The sequence below is a fragment of the Mytilus galloprovincialis genome, chromosome 10 (assembly GCF_965363235.1).
Source record: "Mytilus galloprovincialis chromosome 10, xbMytGall1.hap1.1, whole genome shotgun sequence".
Classification (NCBI taxonomy): domain Eukaryota; kingdom Metazoa; phylum Mollusca; class Bivalvia; order Mytilida; family Mytilidae; genus Mytilus; species Mytilus galloprovincialis.
In genome coordinates, this window is record NC_134847.1 from 64,688,910 (window position 1) to 64,714,724 (window position 25,815).

The window sequence follows — 25,815 nt, forward strand, 5'->3', positions numbered from 1 at the left end:
AATCCTTGATTACAAGTTAATATGAACTATAAATTGAAAATATTAAACATGAAATCAAGTTGAAACATATTCAGAAATAAGTGAAGAAAAAAACTAGTTGCAAGTTAGTGTTTATGTAAATAACAACTTAAATATTCATATACCGATGTTTCTTTTTCTGGAGTTGGTTCTTCTAACAAAGAATTTGGATCTTCACCATTTTCAACATCCCCATTTATTGCACTTTTTTGTCCCTCCTCTTCTAATCTGAATTGCTTCATCAAATCTAAAACATTTCTACTTTCTCTTTGAATACCCTGTAAAACAATGTAATTCATTTAAATGATTTTTATTCACTTTGTATGATATTGCCACTAATGAAAATATTGCTTAATTTTTTGTTTTTTTCTTCTTCCATGTTCACAAAAGTAATGTCAGGAATATGAAGAAAAAAAACACAACCAAACAAACATAGAATGATACCCTGAGTCAAGATATTTAATATGCTATAGTTAGCTTATTTGATTGATCATTCTCACAAGGTGTCAGGAAACACTTATATGACATGGTGCACTCCAGTCTATGCTCTTGTGTGCATTGTGGAGATGCAGTACATAACAATTATGTCAGGTCAGGTTTGACTAAAAAAGGGAGTAAACCCTATACCTCCTGCATTTGACTCTTCAGACAGATTGTCAAAAACACCCAAGGAATCATGCAAGAACATTATGTAACCAAGTAAAATGTTGCACAACAGATGTTTAAATTGTACTGATATTAAATCTTTTACATGGTTATATGAGTGATATATTACTTACAGTTATCCATGCATGATGTAGGACTTCACTGGCTGATGACCTATGGGCTGGATCTGTCCTCAACATCAATTCTATGCATTTCTTGGCTGAAATATATAAATATTATAAAATCTCTCTTAATGTCGATCTACTTCTATATATACCTTTAACAAAATAATTCAGAATGTGCCCATGGCACGCAGATGCCACTTGCATATCATATAAAATTATAAAGGGACATAACTCATAAACTGGCATAAATATTGTTATCTAATACAATTTCTTAGGGCTTTTCTATTTAAACATATATGGTACACCTTAATGAAACTTTAGAAAATAAAGTAATCTCCCATAGAAGAAAAGTTATAGATCTGTATACATTTTAAACCTGTGTAACATAATATTTCACATTCACCTATTGCGAAAAATCAATGTTGCCTTCATTGGTTCCCATGTTAGTTAAGGGAGGTTATCATATCCCCTAGTTAAGCTTGTAAATGGTTGATAACTATTTTTCCCATAACCTTACCATCTTCAGATATTGTATTCCATACTGGATTTGTTGTATAATCAATTTCTCCCTTTTTTATGATTTCATACAATTCTTCTTCAGTGTTTGCCTTGAATGGAGGTGAACCACATAATCTGAAAAGACCACATATTCTTAAAATGTATCATTAACATAGAAAATGAATGACTTTTCATTATAAAGTATGTCAAAAAAAAGGCATCCTTTAAATTTATCAACAGCAATAAACATATTCAGATTCAAGACAGGCAGGTCATCACTTGTCTCATTTAAGGCATGGCAATAATAGTAAATACTGCTTATGAGTAAGTATTAAGAATGTGTACTAACTGATTACGACCAGTAATATCAGAACTATAAATGGTGCCTGTTAAAACATTTAAACACCCTGCAATTGTTTGCACCTGTCTCAAGTGAGGAACCTGTTCCGTTGGTTTCCTGTTTAAATGGTTTTACACTAGTTATTGTAGGGGCCATTTATAGTTTCCTGTAAGGTGTGAGCCAAGGCTCCTTGTTGAAGGCCGTACTTTAACCTATAATGGTTTATTTTTTACTAATTTTGACTTGGATGGAGAGTTGTCTCTTTTGGCTTTTATACCATATCTTCTTTTATCTATAAAATAGATGTTAAATATATTTTATTATTACTTACAATGAATACATGATGACACCCATGGCCCAAACATCACATTGTTGACTGTAAGCTTTATTGTCTATTATTTCGGGAGCTAAAATGTTAAATTGGTATTATATGTTAATATATTTAGTAATGAAAACACCATTAGCGCTAAAAAAATAATAGAAATAACTTTTGTACCTTTTGTTACTTTTGAACTTACAAGTTGACTTACATCTCCAAAATAGACTTTATATTTCTCTATCCTTGTTGCTATGGTTTTGTTATTTACTAATTATATTTAAGACAGTTTCCCTACAAAAACTACTGTGTATACATGTACATTCTGTGCAGGAATACAATACTAAGAAAATTATTGCTTGTTTGATTTGGTTTTGATGCTCCTTTATTGGCCTTTAAACATTAAAACAATTTATGCAGTAAGTTTTTTCTGGTGTAGAAAACAAGTGCTGGTGGTAGCATACAGCCCAATGGAAGCAACTTACATTTTTTTTACAAACCACTAGATCATTTATAGAGTTGTACCTTTGACAAATGACCAATTAGTCTAGCACAACAGAAATTTTTGCACAATAATAAGAAATATATCAAAGATGGATTTCCCTTTCTGAATGAAAATGATTATCTTGTGGGTATTTTGCCCTTGGAAAGAGATAAAATCAATAAAAACTATTCAACTACCACTTTACAAGTGTGCTCCATCTTAGAGGGATCCTAATGTTTTTCGCTCTTTTAAAAACACCCTTTATTTAATACATAAAATTAAGTATTCACATTGCAAGGATACAGCTTTTTCTACATGTAAATAGAAGTTGTTTCCCTTTGCATAAAAATTCCACAAGTAAAAGCTTGAACTAAATTGACAAATCTTGAATTTGGTATATTAATAAATATACTAATGTAAGAATTTTGTTATTTTTGTCTTTAAAAACTTACACATATAAATAGGAGTTCCACAAAAATCTTGCATCATATTATCATGACCAACTCCACCTTTTACTACTGACAAACCAAAATCTGTAACCTGAAATTAAAAATTATAAAGTTACTTCTATGAGGTTCAAAGGTGAATCCTTAGATTAAACTTGGTTCTAATAATTCAAATAGCAAAATATGTTGTGGTCCAAGTTGATTGGTTTATCATTTTTAATTTTGGGTGATTATTCACCAAAATGCTCTATTTGGTGCCCCCCATCCCCAAAATACCCTGTTTTTGGTCAAAAGCTTGCCAAGGAAGTGTTGCACTGTTTTATAATATGCTGATACTGTAAACAAAATGATTTTCAGGAGTGCTATATTTCCGTGACTAGAAAAATAACACCAATATAAATTGTTGCCAATATGTGAATCTTGGATTTTTCTTAACTATCTACATCAAGTAAATTTTTGAATTGCGACATTAAATCGACAGAAAATGGGTTAGAAAGGGAAATAAAGTATTCACAAAAATAAGTTTGTTTACAGTATCAATAATCAATTAACCACACACCTCCTCAAAATGAGACATTTTCAAAAGAAATGAAGCAGCAAATTATAAATACCTGAAGATGAAAAGAGTATTTATTGATCTAACACGGAATAATGAGAATATATGTGGTAAATAACGACAATAGGAAGATCTAAGTAACAAATGAATGGTGTATTGATTAATGGCTGGGGGAGGACTTCCTTACTTTTTTGTTCATTATCAGGTTTAATACACTTTAGAAGCATAACCACCTTGTTATAAATATTAATCCATGAAACACCCATTTGCACAGGAACTTGATCTTATAGAAAGCTTTCAGGGATGCAAATCTTTGATACAAACTATTCAATTTAATACAAATTCAGAACTTATTTAAGTTCAGTCCATAATGAATATATCTAAAATTATCATATTAATACTATGAACTAATTATTGACTGTCATCATCCTATTCAAATGTTCATTCAATATTACATATAAATGGAAACAAAACTGTCTTTAAAATATCCTTGTAAAAATTATCAATATCTAGTTAACCGAACAAACTCCAATAAAAATATTAATTAAGTTTTATATGATCTGACAAAGAACCTATCTGTAAACTCATCAATATTGCACTGATGCACAACCATTAATTATATACAATTCGACAAGCCCCTGCGTCATCTGAATTGAATATATTGGTAAATATGAACAAACTATTGTTTTCTTCATTGTGTTTCAAGGAGTGAAAAGATTTCATTAATCGGAATTTCTAGTACATTTTGCGCCATTTAACCTTATACTTTCTATTATTGAACCACCAACGCTGCTGAGAAATGTCCATGTCATTATTATTTGTATCTAGATTATTGACATCTATTATGGTAAAGTTTTTAAAATCATGGAAAGAATTTTTTTATTATTATTTTTTCTTCATGTGAGCTGCATTGGATAAAAATCAATATTGTGCAAATGAATATCTGCCATGATAAATGAACCTGTTAACTTATTTTTTTTTTCTTTTCCTGAAACATGTCATGCATTTATTGAATTTTATTAAAATAGACATAGATGATATTTTTACAAGTCAATTCTTCAATCCTGGAAAATTCTTTAGGCCAATAAAACATTTTTCTGTTATCTGCATCCCAACCAATTCTTTAATAGTCTTGTCTTCTCCTAACACATTAAATGAATATTTTTTGTTTTATTCAATTTGATTCTATAAGCGATTCCATATATAGTCTATTTTGAATAGGTTTCATAACTAATATTCCTGGTGAATGTTTGTCTGTGCTTGGTTTTTTCTCCTTACTCTTAACCATGTTTTCATATAGATATTTATTTTGGAACAACTTTACAGAGTTAGACAGATCTCTAGTAAAAGTTTACAAGTACAGGTAAATCTTATTAGCATCTCTAGTTATTTTACATTGTTAACTACTTCAACGACAGGCTTTCCATAATAGAGTGGTAAAATACTAATATTTTTTTCAAATTACCGGCTTTGTACTATTTTTGCAAAGGGGAAACAACTTCTTGATAGAACTAAAATGTAAATGTCCTACCTATATAGTTCTTTCCCTTTGCAAAAAAAAAATGATATTTAGAGATGAAGTAGGTTTTTGAAAACATCTCTTGTCATTAATATCATTAGTTATCAAAAGTTGCCCAGCATTTCCCATGATATTCTGCAGGTGAACGTAGTTTCTAGTTTGAAAACTAACATGACTTTAGAGATCTCTTAATACACCAAGAAACATAAATGCAAGCATTTGAGAGAGATTGAGAGTCAAGAAGGTAATATATTCCCCTAAACTCTTCTCTCGAATTTACCATAACCAGTCTATGGGTCAAAATGACATGTATAAAAACATGTTCATGCAATTTCAAATGCATTGAGTGTACAAGCTTCAATACATGATATTCTGCGTTTAATAATTTTAGATTGCTTGGTTAGTACAGTTTTTTAGCATTAAACATTAATTTTTAACGTAATAGAGACTTTTTCTTTTGTTCGAACAGGATAAAACCTTCAGACTCCTTCTAATTCATTTCAAATTACATGATTTTAACATTTATTCCCTTCAGTAATGATTATTTCATCTTAGCAGTAATCTTGCCTGACCAAAATGCTTAATTACACCCTTACATCTGAAATCGGAGCAATAAACAGTTTCATCTAATTAATATGGACGCCTTACAAATTGTTTCATGTTAATATGGAAGTTTTATAGGTATTGATGCCAATATCATCATGCAATAAAAAGTAGGCTGATCATTAGGCTTGAAGAATCAATATCCCTTGATATCTGTTTACACCTCTTAACAACATTAATTATTCAAGGATTCTCACCTTTATGTGAAGTTTATCTGCAGGATCCTTCGGGTTTTGACTAAGAAGAATGTTTTCTAATTTTAAATCTCTATGAACTATATCTGAAATGTAAGAATAAAACATATTATAAAGTAAAGAATCGGCTTATGATCATGGACCATAGTAATAGTTTTATTTATTACAAATTACAACTTTAATCTAAATTCTATTAAGGAACATCTAAAAACTTAACTAATAGACAGGGGACAAGCATCATTAACTTTTCTTCACTATGAGTGCAATACACTACATACATCAAATATTTATACATTTGTACTTCTTCAACAACATGACATTAAAAGAATACATTTATATAACTCAATGCACCAATTGTATCGGAACGCACTTTTCTCAATGTTTAATCTTTATCTAGAAATGTTCTTATTAATATTATTTAGAAATGTTTATATATCTGTTTAAAATGTGAACACGTTACAAATAACTGTTTTTGATGGTTTATGTGTAACTCTGCGTTTTAATAGTGTTCTGTGTAGCCTTTTTGTGAACTGTTGTTTGAAGGTTCTATTATTTTCTGTTATCAATCTTGAATTTGAAGGTAATGATTGCTGCCTTTGAAACCTTTCTCAAATTTATCTTTTTCTTTAATTTACTGTTTCCTGGTTTTGCATCAAGTGCAATATCACTTTGAAATAACAATATTCACACAATTGATCATTGGTGTTTTAAAGCCCCTTTTAAGTGCCCCTTTTGGGCTATTTTGTGGCAGCCAGTTTTTAATGGTGGAGGAAGCCAGTGTTTCCACAGAAAACCTCCAACCTTCAATAGGAAAACTGACAATCCAACTCACATAATTGATTAAGTACATACATGTACATATCATGTGTTAATTCCCGTAACTGATGGTTTGGTAAATTTATGAATACATGTAGTTCTTCACAGAAAAGAATGATCATATTTTTTGGAATTAACTTTACCAGTTTTAGTTCATAAGAATTGAACTTTCAGTCATTAATAGTTTTTTTTTGTTTTTTTTAAAAGAGCACAGTTTCTTTATTGGGACCTTAAGCCTATTGGTTCAAAGCTTTCATTTACGTACTGCTACACTCTTTCTTATTTTTATTTTTAAAGATAAATTTTGCAAAAACTCCAACGATAGATTTATGTATACTAAATAGACTGACACTGTCTTTAGTTTTCCCAAACCAGACATTGAATAAGACTTGTGTACAGAAGGACAAGGGTAAAACTTAATGCCCCCTCTGCTACTAAGGGGGCATAAAAATAAAGACAGATACTTACCTTTTTTATGTAAATATGAAATTGCATCAAACATTTTCTTCATTATAACTTTTGTATCAGATTCTGAAAATATCTCCTTTTCTCGTAAGACATCAGCTAATTCTCCACCTTCACATAATTCCATTACTAAAAACATTTTCTGAAATGGAAAATAATTGTTTTCCGTAAGGAATAAGGAACCATAAGCAGTTTATTTTTCATAATTTCTGTAATGATTTATATACTCCCTTCATTTAAGATTTTAATTAATGATCGAGTATATAAAGCTAAGTTTTAAATAAACGAGAATAAATAACCCAGATACATCAGGGATCAAAAATATAACCAACAAGAATGTGTCCATAGTACACAGATGCCCACTGACACTATCATTTTCTATGTTCAATGGACCGTGAAATTGGGGTAAAACCTCTAATTTGGCATTTAAATTAGAAAGATCATATCATAGGGAACATGTATACTAAGTTTCAAGTTGATTGGACTTCAACTTCATCAAAAACTACCTTGACCAAAAACTTTAACCTGAAATTTGCACTATCATTTTCTATGTTCAGTGAACTGTGAAATTGGGGTAAAAACTCTTATTTGGCATTAATATTAGAAAGATCATAGCTTAGGGAACATGTGTACTAAGTTTCAAGTTGATTGGACTTCAACTCCATCAAAAACTACCAGGACTAAAAACCTGAAGCGGGACGAACAGACAGAAAGATGAATGAACGAATGGACCCACAGACCAGAAAACATAATGCCCCTCTACTATCCTAGGTGGGGCATAAAAATGTAGTTATGAAACCATAGATCTAGATGACACACTTTTGAGTATTATCATAAAACTATTTTTTTTCCTCCCAAATATTGAATGCTAGCAAAACTGAAAATATAATTTTCCAAGGTGCTTTTCTTCTTTTAAAATGTACATCATCTCTGCTATAAATTGACTTCTTGAATTAATTTAATATTTTAACTCATAAATATAAATATAAACTAAGTAAATTTGACTTTATTTTCAACCAAATTAAAAACATTCAGATATTTCCATCTAAATCTCTCTCAGTATCAGCTTTTTTTTTCTTTACTAATCTACACATAGAAATTCTACAGACAAAGTAAAGCCTTCCAATAGAAATAAAAATTTAAGGGATCATTAGACTTAAAATTTACAATGGTTTGATGTTTATCACTCACTGTATCTTTCAAAATTATAGTACTATTTGGTGGTGGTCAGTCTTTAAGACGAAGCCAGAGTGCCCAGAGAGAACCATGACTTTTGATAGAAAAACTGACAATCCTAGTCAATTACAGTGGAGCGTACCTGCTTCATGTTGGGTTTTAACTCATAATCTCAGTGTTAGCAGACTAAGTGATTGAACAGCAGCTGGACTAATTAGACTTTTCATCCAGGGAGGCCCCAATGTGTACTGGATGCTACAGATGTCTTTAACAATTAATTTTACAGCACTTTGATCTGTAGGGTTTAGGTACCAGTCTTGTATTACAACTCCAGTTTCATATGCATGTCAAAACATGGAGGGAAACAAAATAGTGCATTTTTTTCTTAACTCAATTTTTTCTGATTAGGTGTAACAAATAATCAATATTCTTACCAAAAAACACCAACTTGAGTATTCATTTTGTTTTTTCTTGAATTTTATTTCAAATTTTATATACATTGGTGTGTCAAGTGCAGTCTAAAAACCATGATATAGTAGGCATGTATAAAGACCAGTATAGTCAAAAAAGAGAAAGGTATGGTCTTTCTTGTGTACAGATAGTTGTATTGTAGCAAATTCTTCAATATAAAAAAGTTTTGGGTAGTTTTTCAATTTTGACTTAAACAAGAGGCCCACTAGGGTAGATTTCATTAAAAAAGGGGGAGGGGTAAACTATTGAATGTGCATCAATCAAACAGAAAGAAAAAAATAAAAATAATACATAAGAATAATCTTCTAGCTTCACATGTACAGTATCCAAATAATAAGAAAACATTCATAAAGATAGACTAGAATGAGATTTACAGATCATTTGACAAACATGACTGATTTCCAAATTTTGCCTGTTTTCAGAGAGGGGTACTGCTCTAATAGTGGGGTTATTTTTATTGATACAGCCAAACAGTTCTTTTAATAGCATTTTTTTATGTTTAAATATGGCTAAACTAATGATTTATTTGTTTAAGGTATGTCATTATTGTTATAGGTACCAAACTAGTATTACAACCAAGGGTCCGGAAACGGTCATATATGCCAGACATGACCGATTCGGAAACTCAAAAGTCCTAAATCATTTATTGGGATTTAGGTCAAATTTAATTTTTCAACAGAAATAATTTCGGTCATTTCGTTGAGATTGAGTTTCAAATCGCCATTTTAAACATATTTTTGTTTTGTTATCGATTTTTTGTAATTAAACTGCCACTCCAGTAAAGTGTTATAATCCTGAGGGCCCTCCTAATAACTATATTAATGCCTCGGGGAGCTATTGGCTAATGATCGCTAATTTTTTTATCTGTGTTTTTAGTTCACACCTGACTATTAATCACAAGCTCCGAACTAATATTATAAAGAATTTAAAATTCTATACCAACTGTCTTCATTATTTAATTACTTTTCAGCTAAGACAATTGTCAATAATGATTTAAAATTAAATTAAAACTTGATTTAATTTACGTAGAAAAAAAGATTTTTTTCACTACTAACACACGTGCTTTGTTTACTATGATACGCATGCCTGAAATTCTCTTCCGCAGATTTGACACTAAATCGTAAATTTAAAATGATTTCTTGCTAAATAAAGCAAGTGCAACTATTTTCATTAATATTCTTACACTATTAAAGGTAAAATATTAAAAAAACGATGTTTTCCTGTGAATTTGATAAACAAAACTAATCCCGGAAATAAGTCCGGAATTGTTCGTTTTAGTATTGTCGCATTACTTCCGGTTTGAATTTTGACTTCAGAATCGAAAGAAACGTAAGAGAAAATTACGATTTTGAGTCATTAAAATCATTTTATTCTTAAACTGTTGCCTTCCCTTAATGCTTTTGATCGATTTTAGAAAAATGGAAGGATAAATCGTGAAGTAAATGCTATAGATGCAACAGTGAAACAAGTTCGATGATGCTACGAGTATACTAGTGCAGTAATGAGATTTCGACAATCTTTTTTTGAAAAGGGCACCAACATTTACGTTATATGAAAATGACCGAAATTAGGTGAAAAAATTTCCGGATCCTTGATTACAACTCCAGTTTCGGGTGCATATCAAAACATGGAGGGAAACAAAATAGTGCATTTTTTTCTAAATATTTTTCTGTTTGATTATAGGTTTATGCTGAATTGAAACATATATATTGACTTTAAAAAAATCTTGCATCTTTTGGGGGATATCAATCCAGGAAAGTGGAAGGATATCATGTTTACTGGAAGTGGTGCAGCCTAGTAAAAACAGCAAACAGAAAGTAGAAAAAAATGTTTAGACTTCAGGTTTATGTTACTTTTTATTCTTCGTGGCATAACCCCCTTTTTTCCCGATTAAATCACAATTTCACATTAGTACATATATGATATGAACATGATTTTTTTTTCTATGTAGCATTTTTTATTTTTTTATTTTCAAAATTCTGCCGTTTTGCATGTAAGCCTATGGAGCAGTCAATTACAAGACTGCAACCTTTACAATCTTTTGTAGATAGATTACAAGATAATGTTGACGTATATTCATAGAAAGAGGGGGCTGGACTAATCCTGTTTCATTCAGCTAAATCATTGCCATTCTCATTATAAACTATATGAAAGTAGTTTAAGTGCACAAAAAAATTGTACAAATGTATCGGCATATATGCACTGATGCAAGTACAACTATGATCTCATAAAATAATAAGCACTAGGGACTTTCCATTTAGAATTTTCCTCAGAGTTCAGTATTTTTGTTATTTTATTTTTCTGAACTTTTTTTTTTTTTATTAAATACTAATAAAAGTGTTTTCAACAAGAAAAATCTTTGTGTGAAGAATATACTTTAAAATTATGCAATCTAAAATTAAACTTAATTTTCTTAATGTTATGCAGTTTTCTTTGTCCTATCAACGACCTACGTGGATCACAGAAATGTAAGATGCACCAGTCAAACAACTAATGATTTGTTTGAAGAAATAAAAAGAATTTTGACACTTAATTTTCTCTTAAGAAATAAATTCTATTTTAAATTAACTACATGTTTGGGCTTGGTACCATAGAGTTCTTAAAAATCTTATGTTTAATGCTGTTGTTTACTTTCAAATCATTAAACAGCATGCATATTAAGTATGGAATAAATTATTTAATTTCTATGTGTACTTTAGTGAGATTTATGGAGAAATAAAAACCATTTAAAAAGGAACCATTTAAATCCTACAATTTAAGATTAAGTCTTTAAACTTGTTAACTCATTAAATGTAAAATCATAATTTTGGCATTTTCAATGAACAAGAGGACAAAAAGTTCAATTTAAATATACATGTTTTTTTATTTTTGTCTAAACAACTCTTGGTCTCTGTAATCCTAGAACAAATTTAGCAGTGACATACCAAATTTTTCTTCAGAATGATTTATTTAGAACCTCAAATTAGAATGTCACAAAGACTGAAGTTTATAAATAATCATTACAAATAAGCTGATGCAATTCAAATATTATTAAAAGTTATTATTGTTGCAATGGGATATCTAATCAAATATTCAAATGGCTGAAATAAAATGACATTTGGACATATATCTAAGTCTGGAAATTTTCAAAAACAAGATTTTGGCAGTTCCTTTTTTGGTAAAAAGCTTTAAATGATAATGTAACACAAAAGTTGACGTTTTTGCACTGATTTTAGTCAGGGTAGTTAGATAGTGTTGTTGGTAGATATTATATTTCGGACATAAAACTGTGTAGATAAAATTACGGCTTTTGACTAACCATGTTACAATTTGTAGACAGGGATATTGCACAAAGTCTCTTTTTTAATCAACAATACAGTTTTTATTAATATTTACTCAAACAAAACTAGTTTTATTGCAACAATCAATATTCCTAAAATCAGTCCAGCAAGTTCACAATTGTTTTAAAAATAGTTTTTAAAATTAAACTTCTTTCAAGTTGTCTGACTTTATGAGAAAGGAGTCCTGATTACTATCAGTCTAACTTCACAAGTAACTATACAAAGGTGTCAGACCATAAAACTTCCCTTTGTTAATCTCCAACAACACAAAACAATACAATGTATCTTAACACTAATAAATTTCTAACTCAATAGTCAAAATTTATGACAGTACTTTTCACAGATATATTAGTGATTTAGCTGGTTATTTAAAAACACTTACTTTACCGGTTTCAAAAACTTCATTCAGTTTGATGATATTGTCCTGGTCGACCATTTTCAGTATAGCCACTTCACGCTCTAGTAATTTGATTGCAGATCCACCAGCCTGGAAAAAAGGGAAAAAAAAGATTACAAAATTACAAAAATGCATGTTCAGGAGCATGGGTCAACATATGGTCTTTTCCATTGTCTAAATTGTTATGTTTTAAAACGCACCTCTGAAATTCTTCAGACAGCACATGACCATACATGAAGAGTTATGTGAGGCCAAATCATCTCTAAGAGATCTGCCAATGCTTAAACAACTACATATCAAATATCAATGCCTTATCTTGAGTGGTCCCCCTTTTCCTGATCACCTCATCACAAACTTCATCATGTAAACTCCATGCAAAAGATTTAAATGACTGAGGTGATGGGGCCAAATAATCAAGATGTGTCCATGCTTTTACAAATGAGTACCAAAAAATTGTTAATTAACCATTAGTTGGCCTCCTTAAAATGACCTAACCACAAACTTTAAACAATTTGTCGAACTTGCTGCTGATGCCTGAAACAGCATACCTATGCAGGGTTTCCGCTGGCGGTCGCCATTTTCGCAATTTGCGAAAAAATAATAATTGTGGCGATAAAAATTCGTCATTTGCGAAAGAATTTGGCGAAAGAAATATATAAACCGATTTATTTTCCTCCATCTTGTTTATTTACTTTTTTTTTCGAGTTTCTCGGACTTTACCCGATCAGACAATACTCGGAATTCACCTTGACCTCATTAAGATTTAGACAGAAAATCAATAATCAGCTGATTGCATTTTATAGCTATCGACAACAAAGGACTAATTAATAAAGGTGTTGATTGAATTGTTTCACAAAATGATATGGTCAAATGGTTTCCGCTATAAATGTCACATACAGAATTTATTTACATCTTTGCGACGCACGTGTTTGAAGCAAACTTTTGACATCTCTCCCTTTAAAGATAGTTTTGAAAAGAAAGCTGTTGTTATGACGAAAATTGTTCAAAAGCAAGAAAAATCTCCGATTTAAAACTTTAATTCTTTTATCCTTTGACTTTAATAAAGTCGTTTGAGTGACACATGCACGTGTTTCAAGCATAGTTGTACGTCTCAACTTTTTCATTTACGATGGTCAAGAAAAGAAAACTGACGTTATGAAAAAATCTATCCAAAAGGCTGGGAACAACCCCTCGAATGAGAGTAACCCTTCAATGTAATGACTACACATGAATTGAGGGATCAATTTCATGTGATAAAAGCGAAAAAAATTATATAATGGCGAAAAATATATTGTTTTGGCGAAAGAGGTGGCGAAAAAAATAATTGACCCAGGGGAAACCCTGCCTATGTTTTACTTTTTTACTCCATCAAGGAGAGACAGAAATCTAGAGGTCAAATATTATTCTCTATTTTTCAGAAAAACTGCCATTTGAGAGAGAGTTGTCTCATTGGCACTCATACCACATCTTCTTATATCTATGTGATGTTAACAAAACAGAAGTATGAAAATAAGGGGCAAATAAAATGTATTTTTAATTCTGGTTTTTATATTTCTTGTATTGTCATATTCATATTTGAAGAAAGGAAAATGCATGCATCTGTTTACCTAGACTATATTACTGAGGGCTCAGGCAAAATAAAATGTTCACTCAATGACAGTTTCATGTACTTAGTGAACTATATAGAGTTCATTCAGAATCTAGTCTTTTCTGGTTTTGTTTTCAATGTATCTTTATATGAATGGAATTAACATTAAAAGTTTGAACTCACTCTAAGCTCTTTTGTTAAGGATATGTGGCCACCTTACAGATTATAGCAACATCAAGTAGCAGTAAACAACCACGTAGATCAATGACCTTGTCTATTTCTCACATAAATTTCAAATTTCAATAAAATAAAAAGTAAACGCTGGATTCAAATCAAAACAGATTATATCCAAACCTCATGTATTTCAATGAAAATATCTGGCTTACACAACCATAATCAAGTTCTTATATAATAATATTGTTATCAATTCTACAAGTGATTGAGCAAAACAAATACAGTGTACATTTTATCAATTTTAGTCGAGTGATTTCGGCAAGTAATATAATTTAATGCAAAACAAGGTACTTTCATGTATTATGTATATAGTGAAAGTATAGAAAATATAATGATTCAAGGTTTTCATTTAAACTTCTCCTGAAAATTCTTCTCCTAAAGATATGGGCTCCGTCGGATAGAAATCGACCTTATGCATGTGAATATCAATATATATCTATTATCCTATTTTGACTTGAAATTAAATCTCAATCAAAAGTCTGGAATTGTTTGTAAATTGAGTTGTTAAAAAACGCTATAAAATAGACCAAAATTCATCTTTTATGTTGTACTTGAACATGTTAAGTTTTCCTAAAACTTATCAAAGTTGTATACATGTAAATGTGCATTTGCATAAGGGTGATTTCTATCTGATGCAGCTCATATATTATTGAAAGTAATGGTAATTCCATACAGTAACAACTACAAATAAATGTTTACATCTACCTTGAACATAATTACAAGGATTAAGCTTTACACTCTTATAATACGGATCATTTAACTATTTTCGAAATATCATGTTATAAATTTAATTTTATATAATGACTGTTACCTTAAGAAGTTATAATAAAAGAACATACATCTGTACAAGGTCACTAACAGGGTTGGTCACAACAATTGTTGAAATTTTTTTTTTAAATCACTAAGAAAATTTCAATATTATTACAAGTTTTCAAATCCAATTCAAACTTTTTTTTCATTAGTGTAATTAGATAATTAAGCATTCAGTTGTTTCATGTAAAAAGTCTATGTCTATATTTTATAACACTGCACATGCTTCAATCTATTAACCTTTTACTTAATTAATTAAGCAATGGTAAGACAAATTTACCAGTTGATCATTTGAAGAGATGTATTCAAGCTGCAGCTGGGAAATATAAATTTACCAATAGGTACATGTATTGTGAAAACATAAAGCTTGATGTATGAGAAAAGCAATAAACAGCTGCACAATAAGCATATGTGTTTCCGTTGACATTGGGCAACCCCACAATATTAACTTTCCTGGTATAAATATCAACGAATTTCATGACATTGTGAGACATTTTATGAAATTGTCATATTAAATGTGAAAATTGTTCCCCATTTTTTATAATTTAAAGTCCTACTAGTCTAAAATGATAGTTATGCACTCAATTTACAAATTCCAAATTTTCTTTAAGGAGATATCTGAAAGAAATTGCAATAATTTAATATACAAGAAATCAAAGAATGTTTGAAGGCGATAGCTTCATGTATAGCAGTAATGCCTTCAATTGATTGTTGTTTGCTTTATGTCCAGTGGCAAACACTTCATGAATATTCAGCACAATTCAGACATTAATGCCATTCAACCAAATGTTACACCTTTTTTGTAGTAGCATGAAAGCAAGAATGGGTTTTCATATTTCATTTTATTTATTAAAAGCAAATGATCTACATTTTGTACATCAAGTTCCCACCAAAAGTGATCAATTTATAGAGATAAGTTTTAAGTTGTAATACATTTTTGTAATTTGAAACCTATATTTCTCCATCTCTATACATTTTATTGCTTTTAATTTCCTTTAAGAGTTTAAAAGAATAAAGAATAAAATTTAGTCAATCTTTCAAGTTTAAATCATATGAATTTCATATTTATTTGAAAATGTATCTCTATAAAGGTTTTTGAACATAAACTTTAATATCAGTTTTTCAAGGTTAAGACCATAAATCTTTGGATATTTAACAACTATAATCTACAAAAGAGATTTTTAAGACAGAAATTTCACAAAAAGTCCATACCAGACTAATAGCAAATTCAATAATAAGCAGATTATTAATCATAAATTATAGTCTATTAATCAACTATTATTCAATGAATGCAGAATGTTTGAAGTGCTCCATAAAAAATATAAATGATCTCTTCTGATGACAAGGTATATTTACCTTTTCTTTATTAACGACTTTCATGGCCCAATATTCATCTGTTTCCTTGTGTGTCACTTTGAAAACTTTTCCGAACATTCCTTGGCCGATCTTTTCACCTACTTCATAATATTTATTTATCCAGGATTCTTCGTCTATTCTGGTATGTGGAATATTGGAATTTTCTGCACTACCCTTCCTAGGCATCTTGTTAGCCATCTTTATGGATCTTATCTGAAATTCTGAAAAGTAAAAGATTGGTTTTATATTTTTCAATAACGCAAGCCATATACATCATAAATGTATGCATGCATCTGTTAACAATTATTATAAACAAACCAACAATTTATTTTTTGTAAATTCAACTGTCTTCATAAATGTAAGACCACAATGTGTGTAATGCTGATACCAAATGTTTAAAATAATGATTTACCAAAATATTTTTTCTTGTGTACTGGCATCATTATCTAGTCAAGTTCCTTCCCACAATGCATCCAGCAATTCACATGAATTCTAATATAGATCTCATCTTTAATATTGATGATTTCATCATAATTAACATTTACTGACATCATTACACCTAAGCCATTTTTTCTTAGATAAGTGTTTATGGTAATAAATTTGCAATACATCATCACGTATATATGGATCATTTCATGTTATACATACTTAAGGAAATACTAACTACATTTTTAAACCTTTAATCATGTAATTCACAAATTGGTTTTGCATTTTATGCCATCAAGTAATATAAATTTTAGGTATGCTTCATGATCAACTTTAAGCAATGATTTATGCAGTATTTTAAACCAAAAAAAAACCAAAAATAACTTTCTAATTTCACTTTTTGGAGAAGTTGCCTGCTCGTTATTCACGGAGTTACATGCATATTGGTAAGGAAGCATAGTGTAAGCTATTTCATCATGAAACAAAGACTTTATTCCTTGTTTGTCCATGCACATACCCCCTTTACACCCTCTTCAAAGATAGCACAAGACCTGGGGTATCATAGCACTTGTGTGCATTGTCAGGGCCTGTCATACAGACTTCAGCAGACTATGAAGGTACCTAGATCAGTATCAATGGTTGTTGGTCAAGAAATAGGAATAAAACTTGATGTTTTACACATAGGATATCTTGACTAATCAGCTTCTCCCAAAATTGTAATCACTATTGTGAGGGTATAATTAAACATGGATAAACATGGATAAGCTGGCAATCAAACAAAAAAATCAACATTTGATTTCATTCTATTTTTGCCTTTATCATGTACATGTTTATCAAATTCAGACCTGTTTTTTGTAATATAGTTAATAAAGTGTGTCCTCGGTAAGAATTGGGATTATCTGGCTTTAGAAAAAACCTTGAATTTCAAACACTAATCTTATCAACTCAAACTTAATCCCACTTCATTCATTTTCCATTTTTCCAATAAAATGTCTTACCATGTGTAGAAACAAACACTTGTATAATGCTGGTATCTGTCTTTTTTACAAAGAAATCTAGATATCTTCACTTCAGGTAGAAGATATGACAATTGTAATATATATAACAATTATTTATCCTAAAATTGTTTCCACTAATCCAGGACTGCACTAAATCAATCTCTCACAATCATGGAAATAATGTTTTCAAAAGAGCTATATTCCAACTTCAAAGATATAATGGTAAAACATGCATTCTTACACGTACATGAATATATCAAATAAATCCTGCACTACTTTATAAATGACACACTATCAATATCCATTGTGAGTTTAAAATGAGACCAAATTTAACTGTAAAAAATATGTGTTTCAATAGTGTGGTAATTTCTTTCCAGGTGTCCTTCTAACATTCTGATACAACACTTGTCAATGGCACAAAGACTTAAGATACTGTTCAATAAGTACCCTATGAATGTTATGTAAAATAAATTGTAATTTTTGGATTAACAACAAATACTAAATAGTCCTAAGTACAAAGCTTTTGTGTTTACATTTAAACATTACAAGCCAACTGAGTAGTTACGTTGTGTATGGAAGTGTTTCGATCATTTCTCATTGCTAATTATCGTCAAAAGGCCGTGAACCGCGATTATGATCTTCAAGTTAATTTCAAAGTTTTAAGTTTTAAATGTGTTGATATAACCAAACAACATTGTATAAAGTGTCTACAGAAAACCTAAATGTTTTTGTTTGCTTTCTTTCAAATCATAGATAATTAATTTAAAGTTATTTAGTCATTGAAAAGTTTTCAAACTGACCTAATTATAGGTATAAAGGATAAAGGTATGTTTAACCACTAATTGTGGGATATTTTATTAGAGTTCAAATGTGACAAAGTTAAAAAAAAAAAAAAATAACTTCCAAAGTTCCAATCCAGATACAAACTATTCATTTTTAACAATTTTCAGTAATCAAACACATTTTCTAAACACATTAAGATTGTGAAAATCTTGTAAACAAGTAATGACAAAAGGTTTCATTTCCCTGCCAGTCATAGGACAGATAAAAACGCTTCAAAGACATTTTCATATTTAAAGCATTTCTCTCAACTATTATATTTTTGTATTGAACATACATGAGAAGACGCCAAATAAAATTAATGGCTAAGGTAAAATTTCTAAAATGATAAAGGCTGAGTAGCACAACAAAGTGACTGATGACTTAAAAGCAAATAGGATTGTAACACATTTATATCAATTGAAAAAAAAATAGAACTGTATGGAACCAAACCCACAGCTTATAATAATGTGATCAGTCATATATATATGTAGTTAACTAATTAGAACTGTATGGAACCAAACCCACAGCTTATAATAATGTGATCAGTCATATATATATGTAGTTAACTAATTAGAACTGTATGGAACCATACCCACAGCTTATAATAATGTGATCAGTCATATATATACATGTACATGTATGTAGTTAACTAATTTCCCACTTCAGAAACTAAAGGAGTCTTAGCATGTAATTTCATTCTTTGTACCCCAAATTGACTCGTCTTATGTTGTGCTGATCAATTACTGTCCCAGGTTAGAAGAGGGTTGAGAGCCAGCAAGACATGTTTCACCTGCAAATAATTGCTAACATCTACATCATTTTGACTCTGATGGTGAGTTGTTTCATCAACAATCATACCAAATATTCTTATTTTTATAATGTTCAAAGAAGTTTATGAATACAACTAAATACAAAAATTAATATCTAGAACAGATGAAAGGTATATTGCTCTGATCCTTATGATCATTGCACAGATGGTTACTGTACTATAAATTTAGAAATTATTGCATGCATTTATTATTATTATTTTTTTTTTTAAATGGACAAAAATGCCATATTAAATATTGCGATGTCAGGAAAATATGCATACAGATATATGTATCAGATATAAGAATGCAAGTTCTTGTTCTTGCAAAATTCACTCAGTCGCATTATTAAAACCTCAAAATAATTTCTGAATATACAGTATTCAAGTTACATTTAGTAGTTACAAATGTGTTTCTTTAGTACAATGTATCTATATTATATTATACATGTACTATTGTTTGTAATTTGTTTGGAACTATTTTAAAGTACATTACTACAGGTAAAATTTATAGGTGGAGAAAAACAAATAGCTAAGTTTTAAACATGGTAAACCAATGAATTTTGTAAAGAACTGATAGATAGAACTAAATGCAGCTTTGCTTTTGCTCATTGTTGAAGACCATACAGTAACCTATAGTTGTTAACTTATGTCATTTGGTCTCTGATAGAAAGTTGTTTTATTGGCAATTATGTTACATCTTCTTATTTTTATAAATAATCTTTACAAATAACCAGAACAAAGATAAAGTATGTGCTGCACTACCCACCGTTGGGCCACCGTGGTACTAAGCTGGTGATAAAAGGAAGTTGTGACCCACAAGATAGACAACTTACCCAAAAATATTACCCCTCAAATGGCCTCCATTATAGAGTTAATTTTTTTTAATTCCAGGTGCTAATAAATTTCTTAATAGAGTAAAGAAGTTTTTATCTTAACTGCCTACACCACATACATGTACACCGTACATTGTGCCAGAGGACAAAATATCTTTGAAGTTTCATTTCTTAATTTAGTTTCGAGAATTGTTGTTACACTGACATTTGCTGATTATGTATTGGAATATCTAAAGCTAAGAGCATAAAGTGTGAAGAAATAAGTCCTATTAACGATTTAATCATCGAAAAAGTATAACATAAAATTCCCATACAGGCCCACCTACTTCATTTTTACAAATCTCTCCACAATTAGTCACTACTAGTCTTACAATGCATGTAGTTCTGAGTTAGGTGGCAGGAATTCTATTATGGGGAGTCTTTAATATCACATAATCATTAATTTTACATTTCACATTCCTCTTAATTTTCCACAAGCATGATCTATAAACAATGATAAATGTATCCAAGACTAAAATTCTACTTACCAGAATTGTTTTTATATTCCATATTTGTATATAAAAAATATTCACTTCTCAAATATCATTTAGTATAGTTCATAATTTCAGTAAATATTATCCAATAACCATAGTAAAACATATTAACTGTTTATTCTTCACACAAAGATATATAAGCCAGGCACGTTCTATAATAAAATCCACTGAACATGTATTCTTTATTTGAACATTGTAACAGAACAATGGAGCTACTAAGCTATCTGATGAAGGCATATAATAGATTAACAGGACAGCATTTACACACTTGAGTTATGCCACAGTGTCCTTTAAATTTATCTGATTGGGTCAACTGACAATTATTTGATGACAATTGACATGGAAATTATAGAAATATGAGACAAGCTTTATGAAAATTTAATTTCCATGACACTTATATGCTCAGTATCTTTCAAGCTTAGTTAAGATAGGGAATAAGAACACTTTCTCATTTATAAAAACAAATCGTCAAAGTAGGATTGCCAATGAGTAAGCTCTCCATAAGTGGCCAAATGACACAGAAATTAACAATTATAGGTCACTGTTCTGCCTTCAACAATAAGCAAAACCTATGTCACATAGTCAACTATAAAAGACCCAGAAATGACAAATGTAGCACAATTCATATGAAAACTAACACTAGCATGGAACACTGGATTTACTATGTTTACGGAATTTTTAATATAAATTTTGTTCGTAACTTTAAGAAACCGAGCTGGCTTCCACAAATAACCATACCACATAAAATTGCTAAACTGAACAAACAGAGGCTTTCTTTACCAAAACATATACATTTTTGTAACTGTATAAACTTGAACAACTTGCATTTTGATTTTTTTTTTTAAAGTTTAGCTATGATCAGACCAGTCTAAATAACCTAAAAAATTGTGCTGTACTAGCCTGTACTCAGTAGTTGCAATGACAATTGAAAATTCTTAAATAAACAAATTACCAGAACCTGTGTGTATGGATATGGGACATTTTTTGTAAAATTAAATACTTCAAATTGTCTAATTTAGCACTGAGCATAGAAATATTGAACTAATGGTAAACATAGTATATATTTATGCTTTGTTGTAGGCAAGCTGGATACAATAGAAAGGCGACTAAACACTTCAAACATCAAGTGTTTGCTTTATCAAAATTGATCTCATGTCTTCATAATTTTGGACATGACAGTCGTGTGTATTATTAAAAGGCTATTTCTAGGTAATATTTAGATAAGAAAATAATGTGTTCATAAAGCTTTGATGACAATTATAACTAAATATTGACACTTCAAACAAAATTTATTTTGGTTCGTCCGTAAAACTTTGACATGAACTTAAGACGTTAATATTGATCTGTGGTAAATAATATGTAGACTTTACTTAACCATGTTAACAGTAGCATGTATACTGGTTTACAGTATTATGGTTCATTTACATGATGTACCGGTATACAAAGAATAAACGAGTGCTAATCTATCCATCCATTATTTACAAAAGACTTACAGAATAAGTTATATATTGATGACATTTTTACATGCAATTCATCATGTTTGTTATTGATCATATATATATGTAGATTTTTTTAATAATCAACAAAATATCAGCCTTAGCCTCATGCAGGCTTGACTCTTTATTAAAGGCTCCAACGAGCATGATGAGCATACAATGTATGTATCCATAAATTAAAAAGATAATTTAGAGAGAACATTTATTCCCTTGCTGTAACTCATAAAGATTTGATATTTCATGTTAGGTTAATCTTCTTTATAAATTTAAAATATTTTGGACTTCCAGGGTATTTTTTTTTATCATTTATGCATGTGGCAGAAATATTTGTTATGGTACGGCTCATCAAATGTCAATCCGTATCTTATATTGTTTTAATAAGAGGCTATATATTGCCATCTTACATACATATCTGTTAAAAAAAACTCTTAAAAGGGGACAGAATTCGAAGATACCAAATATATCACATTGAAATCACAAGTAGAAGAAAACTAGTCATACACATTGAATGGTTTTACACAAGTCATTTTTGGGGGCCCTTTAATTTATAGCTTGCTGTTTGGTGTGAGCCAAGGCTTTGAGTTGAAGACCGTACTTAAACCTATAATGGTTTACTATTACAAATTGTGACTTGGATGGAGAGTTGTCTCATTGGAACTCATTCCACAGTACATCTTCTTATATCTATACAACATACATGGCAAAAATTGGTATAATTAGGAAAAGACAAAGACATTACTGGCTACTCAAGCTGAATGACAATGAGTAACTTCTTCCATTATGTATGATCATAGAACAAAGTGACAACATATATAACACACTTAATTAATTCATATCTCATAAACACATAAATCTAATATTATAATAACTCTATTAACTGGTTGACCAGTTCAGAAAAAAAAGCATGCACATTGTTGCAACTTAATTACCACAAGTTTAATGAATGTGTTTAATGAAGCAATGAAGCAGATAATATCCATTCCATGTATGTTTAAATATCCATAGATGTGTACCATGTACAAACTGACATATTTACTGATTAAACCATATCATGCTGTGTTTCTTATTTTGAAAACTTTGGATCGCTAAAACTTGTATGGGAAAGTAAAGAAGAGAACTTTGATGTAAAAAGAAGATTAACTTTGTATCTTAAAAGGATAAATTTGAAAATAATATACAAACAAATTGTAGTGTTCTCAAGTTCAAAACATGTACCCTTATCACAAATTGGTTCATAAATACATTATCTGTTTAGTCAAAATTGTTGTCTATTTTGCAATTTTGCCGATTGTGTCCTGTTCCCGACTGCGACTTATTATGGATTCACATGACAGGTGATGTATCCATAGCAGGAGAGGCTTTATACTATACTCTGTCACCCGACTGGTCACACTTTTTATGTCAGATTGTCTTTTAAAATTTGTCTTCGTTATCAATTCACAAGATTTGAACATCCTTTATCTATATATGGTTGTCAAAGGAGAAGGTCCGGTAAGACCCCTTTTTGGCCCCAAAATATAGCAGTTTTACCAAACTGTTAAAATGTAAACTTTTAGTTTTTTATTGGACAGTAAAATGCTTCTACTACATAAATATGGCCTGTTTTTGACAATACAATGCACATATATCGAGTACTAGCACCACTAAGTCATTCTAAATTACTGAAATCTTCACAATTCTATCATTTTAGTTAAATTTTAGACGGTTTTCGCTTAAAACGAAAGTGGCCGCATTCGTGTTCATCCTTAATATTGGAATGAGAGTTGTATTTCATGATGATACATAACATATATAAAGGTTTAGGATGAACACGGATGCGGCCACTTTCATTTTTGACAAAAACCATCTGAAAAGTGACATTTTTTAACAAATTTGGTAGATTTGTCATTTTGAGCTTGAATCGGATCGTTTTTAATGACTAAATCAGTTATAATCTTTCACAAAAACTAACTGAATCAAATGAAATAGACACTTAAGTGTTTAAAAAGAGGTCAAAATATTTCGTCAGATGAACCTGAAATTTGAGGCCAAAATCGGTCCTTACCGGACCTACTCCTTTATACAAATTGTAACTGAAAACCAACATTATAACGAAAATGTGTCATTGACTCGCTTTGACTAGCCCTGTAGAGAAAGCAAACTAAAAGAAAAACAATAAAATATGCACATATGCTGGTACCTATACAGGAACTTGGAAACAAACTGACAAGACATCATATTGAGACTAGTGTTATGAATTGAAAGACATTTAAAATTAGACACAATTGATTTTTTCTCAAAACAACAAAAAGTGCTCTCAATATGCCCAGCAATGTCATCTCTTCAGATTTAAGTTTAATTCAAACATGTTGAAGGGTATTGATTTTGTTCAATATCAAAATAAAATCCTTGAAATTAATTTGCATGTATTGGATTTTCATATAAATTCCAAGGTGAGAACAAAAACGCTAGCAGTAATACTGAAAGAATGAAAATATTGGGAGTTTTAAGTGTTTATAAGTAATCTTAAAAATAAACAAAACCGTAACGGTTACTAAAATTCATTGAATACATAACAGTAGCTAAAAGATTAGCATGGATTAAAAGATAAAAATAACTTCTTACAGAAAAATTATATTTCATATCATTTAAACTTTTATTAAAATTTGTAATCCTTGATAATAAGAATAGGTGTATCTTTTAATTTCTTAAATCCTAGGACTTGAAAAACAAAGTCGGACACAAAGTCGAGAAGAGCATAATGTTTAATACCCATGGCCAATACAGTGCAAGATTTGATGAAAAATACCTGATAATTCAAATTTTACACTGGTTGAAATGAAATATGTTCATCATAATAACCCAAATAATTCAGTTGTTATATTTTGCTGCTTTATAAAGATGGCTACATTAACGCCTGAAAGCCTTTTCAATGAAAAATTACCAATTTATAATTCAGATTCAGCTGTACATTTTTCTATCTAACATTAATCTACCAGCTACATGTAGTTGGAAGTCTCATCCAAGAACCAATCAAAATCCTTTTTCAACCCTCTATAGTACACCATGAGGAGGGACTGACATATTCAACTTAAACATTACCAAGTAAAAACAAACCAATAAATCACTCCATTGATGGTTTTCGACAATTCTCAGTAACTTTGTCGCGGCGCGCGGTTGGTTTGTAATTGATTTGTTATGTGTTTTTCTTATATAATGCTATTGATGTTTTCCCCTTTCATGTTTGCTAATGTTATTGTCTGGATATAGACATGATAAAAGAAAAGTCTTTTTGTCTCCATTGTAAATACATATAATCAGCACCCGAGACATGTATTATATGTCTCTGTTAGCACTGTCCATTCCTTTCATCCGTTTCGGCATCTTTATAAAGCGAAAAAATGTAGCAGTGTTCTGTTAACCTTACGACGTTTAACTTGGCTTCACCCAAGCTGGACATCGAGAAAGTGAATTTCTCAAGTCTAGTATCAGCTTGGGGTTTGTTTTTCTATTATCATATCCTCTTAATTGCTTTCAAAGGGT

The 25,815-nt window shown here is 30.2% G+C and overlaps 1 protein-coding gene across 3 annotated transcripts in view; it reads right to left on the reverse strand.

Annotated features, from left to right (window-relative positions):
* LOC143048119 (serine/threonine-protein kinase 33-like) overlaps positions 1–25,815 on the reverse strand; it is a 37,307-nt gene that overhangs the window by 6,425 nt on the left and 5,067 nt on the right. For 2 of the 3 annotated variants that reach the window (XM_076221595.1, XM_076221593.1), the window contains exons 2-10: positions 16,378–16,598; positions 12,375–12,479; positions 7,029–7,167; positions 5,748–5,830; positions 2,879–2,966; positions 1,958–2,033; positions 1,306–1,421; positions 798–883; positions 144–296 (exon numbers count right to left, since the gene is read on the reverse strand). In XM_076221595.1, the coding sequence (XP_076077710.1) occupies positions 144–296; positions 798–883; positions 1,306–1,421; positions 1,958–2,033; positions 2,879–2,966; positions 5,748–5,830; positions 7,029–7,167; positions 12,375–12,479; positions 16,378–16,575 (1,044 nt within the window). In that variant the 5' untranslated portion in view covers positions 16,576–16,598. Of the gene's footprint in view, positions 1–143; positions 297–797; positions 884–1,305; positions 1,422–1,957; positions 2,034–2,878; positions 2,967–5,747; positions 5,831–7,028; positions 7,168–12,374; positions 12,480–16,377; positions 16,599–17,801; positions 18,217–25,815 lie in introns of those variants that run through there. The other variant, XM_076221594.1, reaches the window with a different exon arrangement.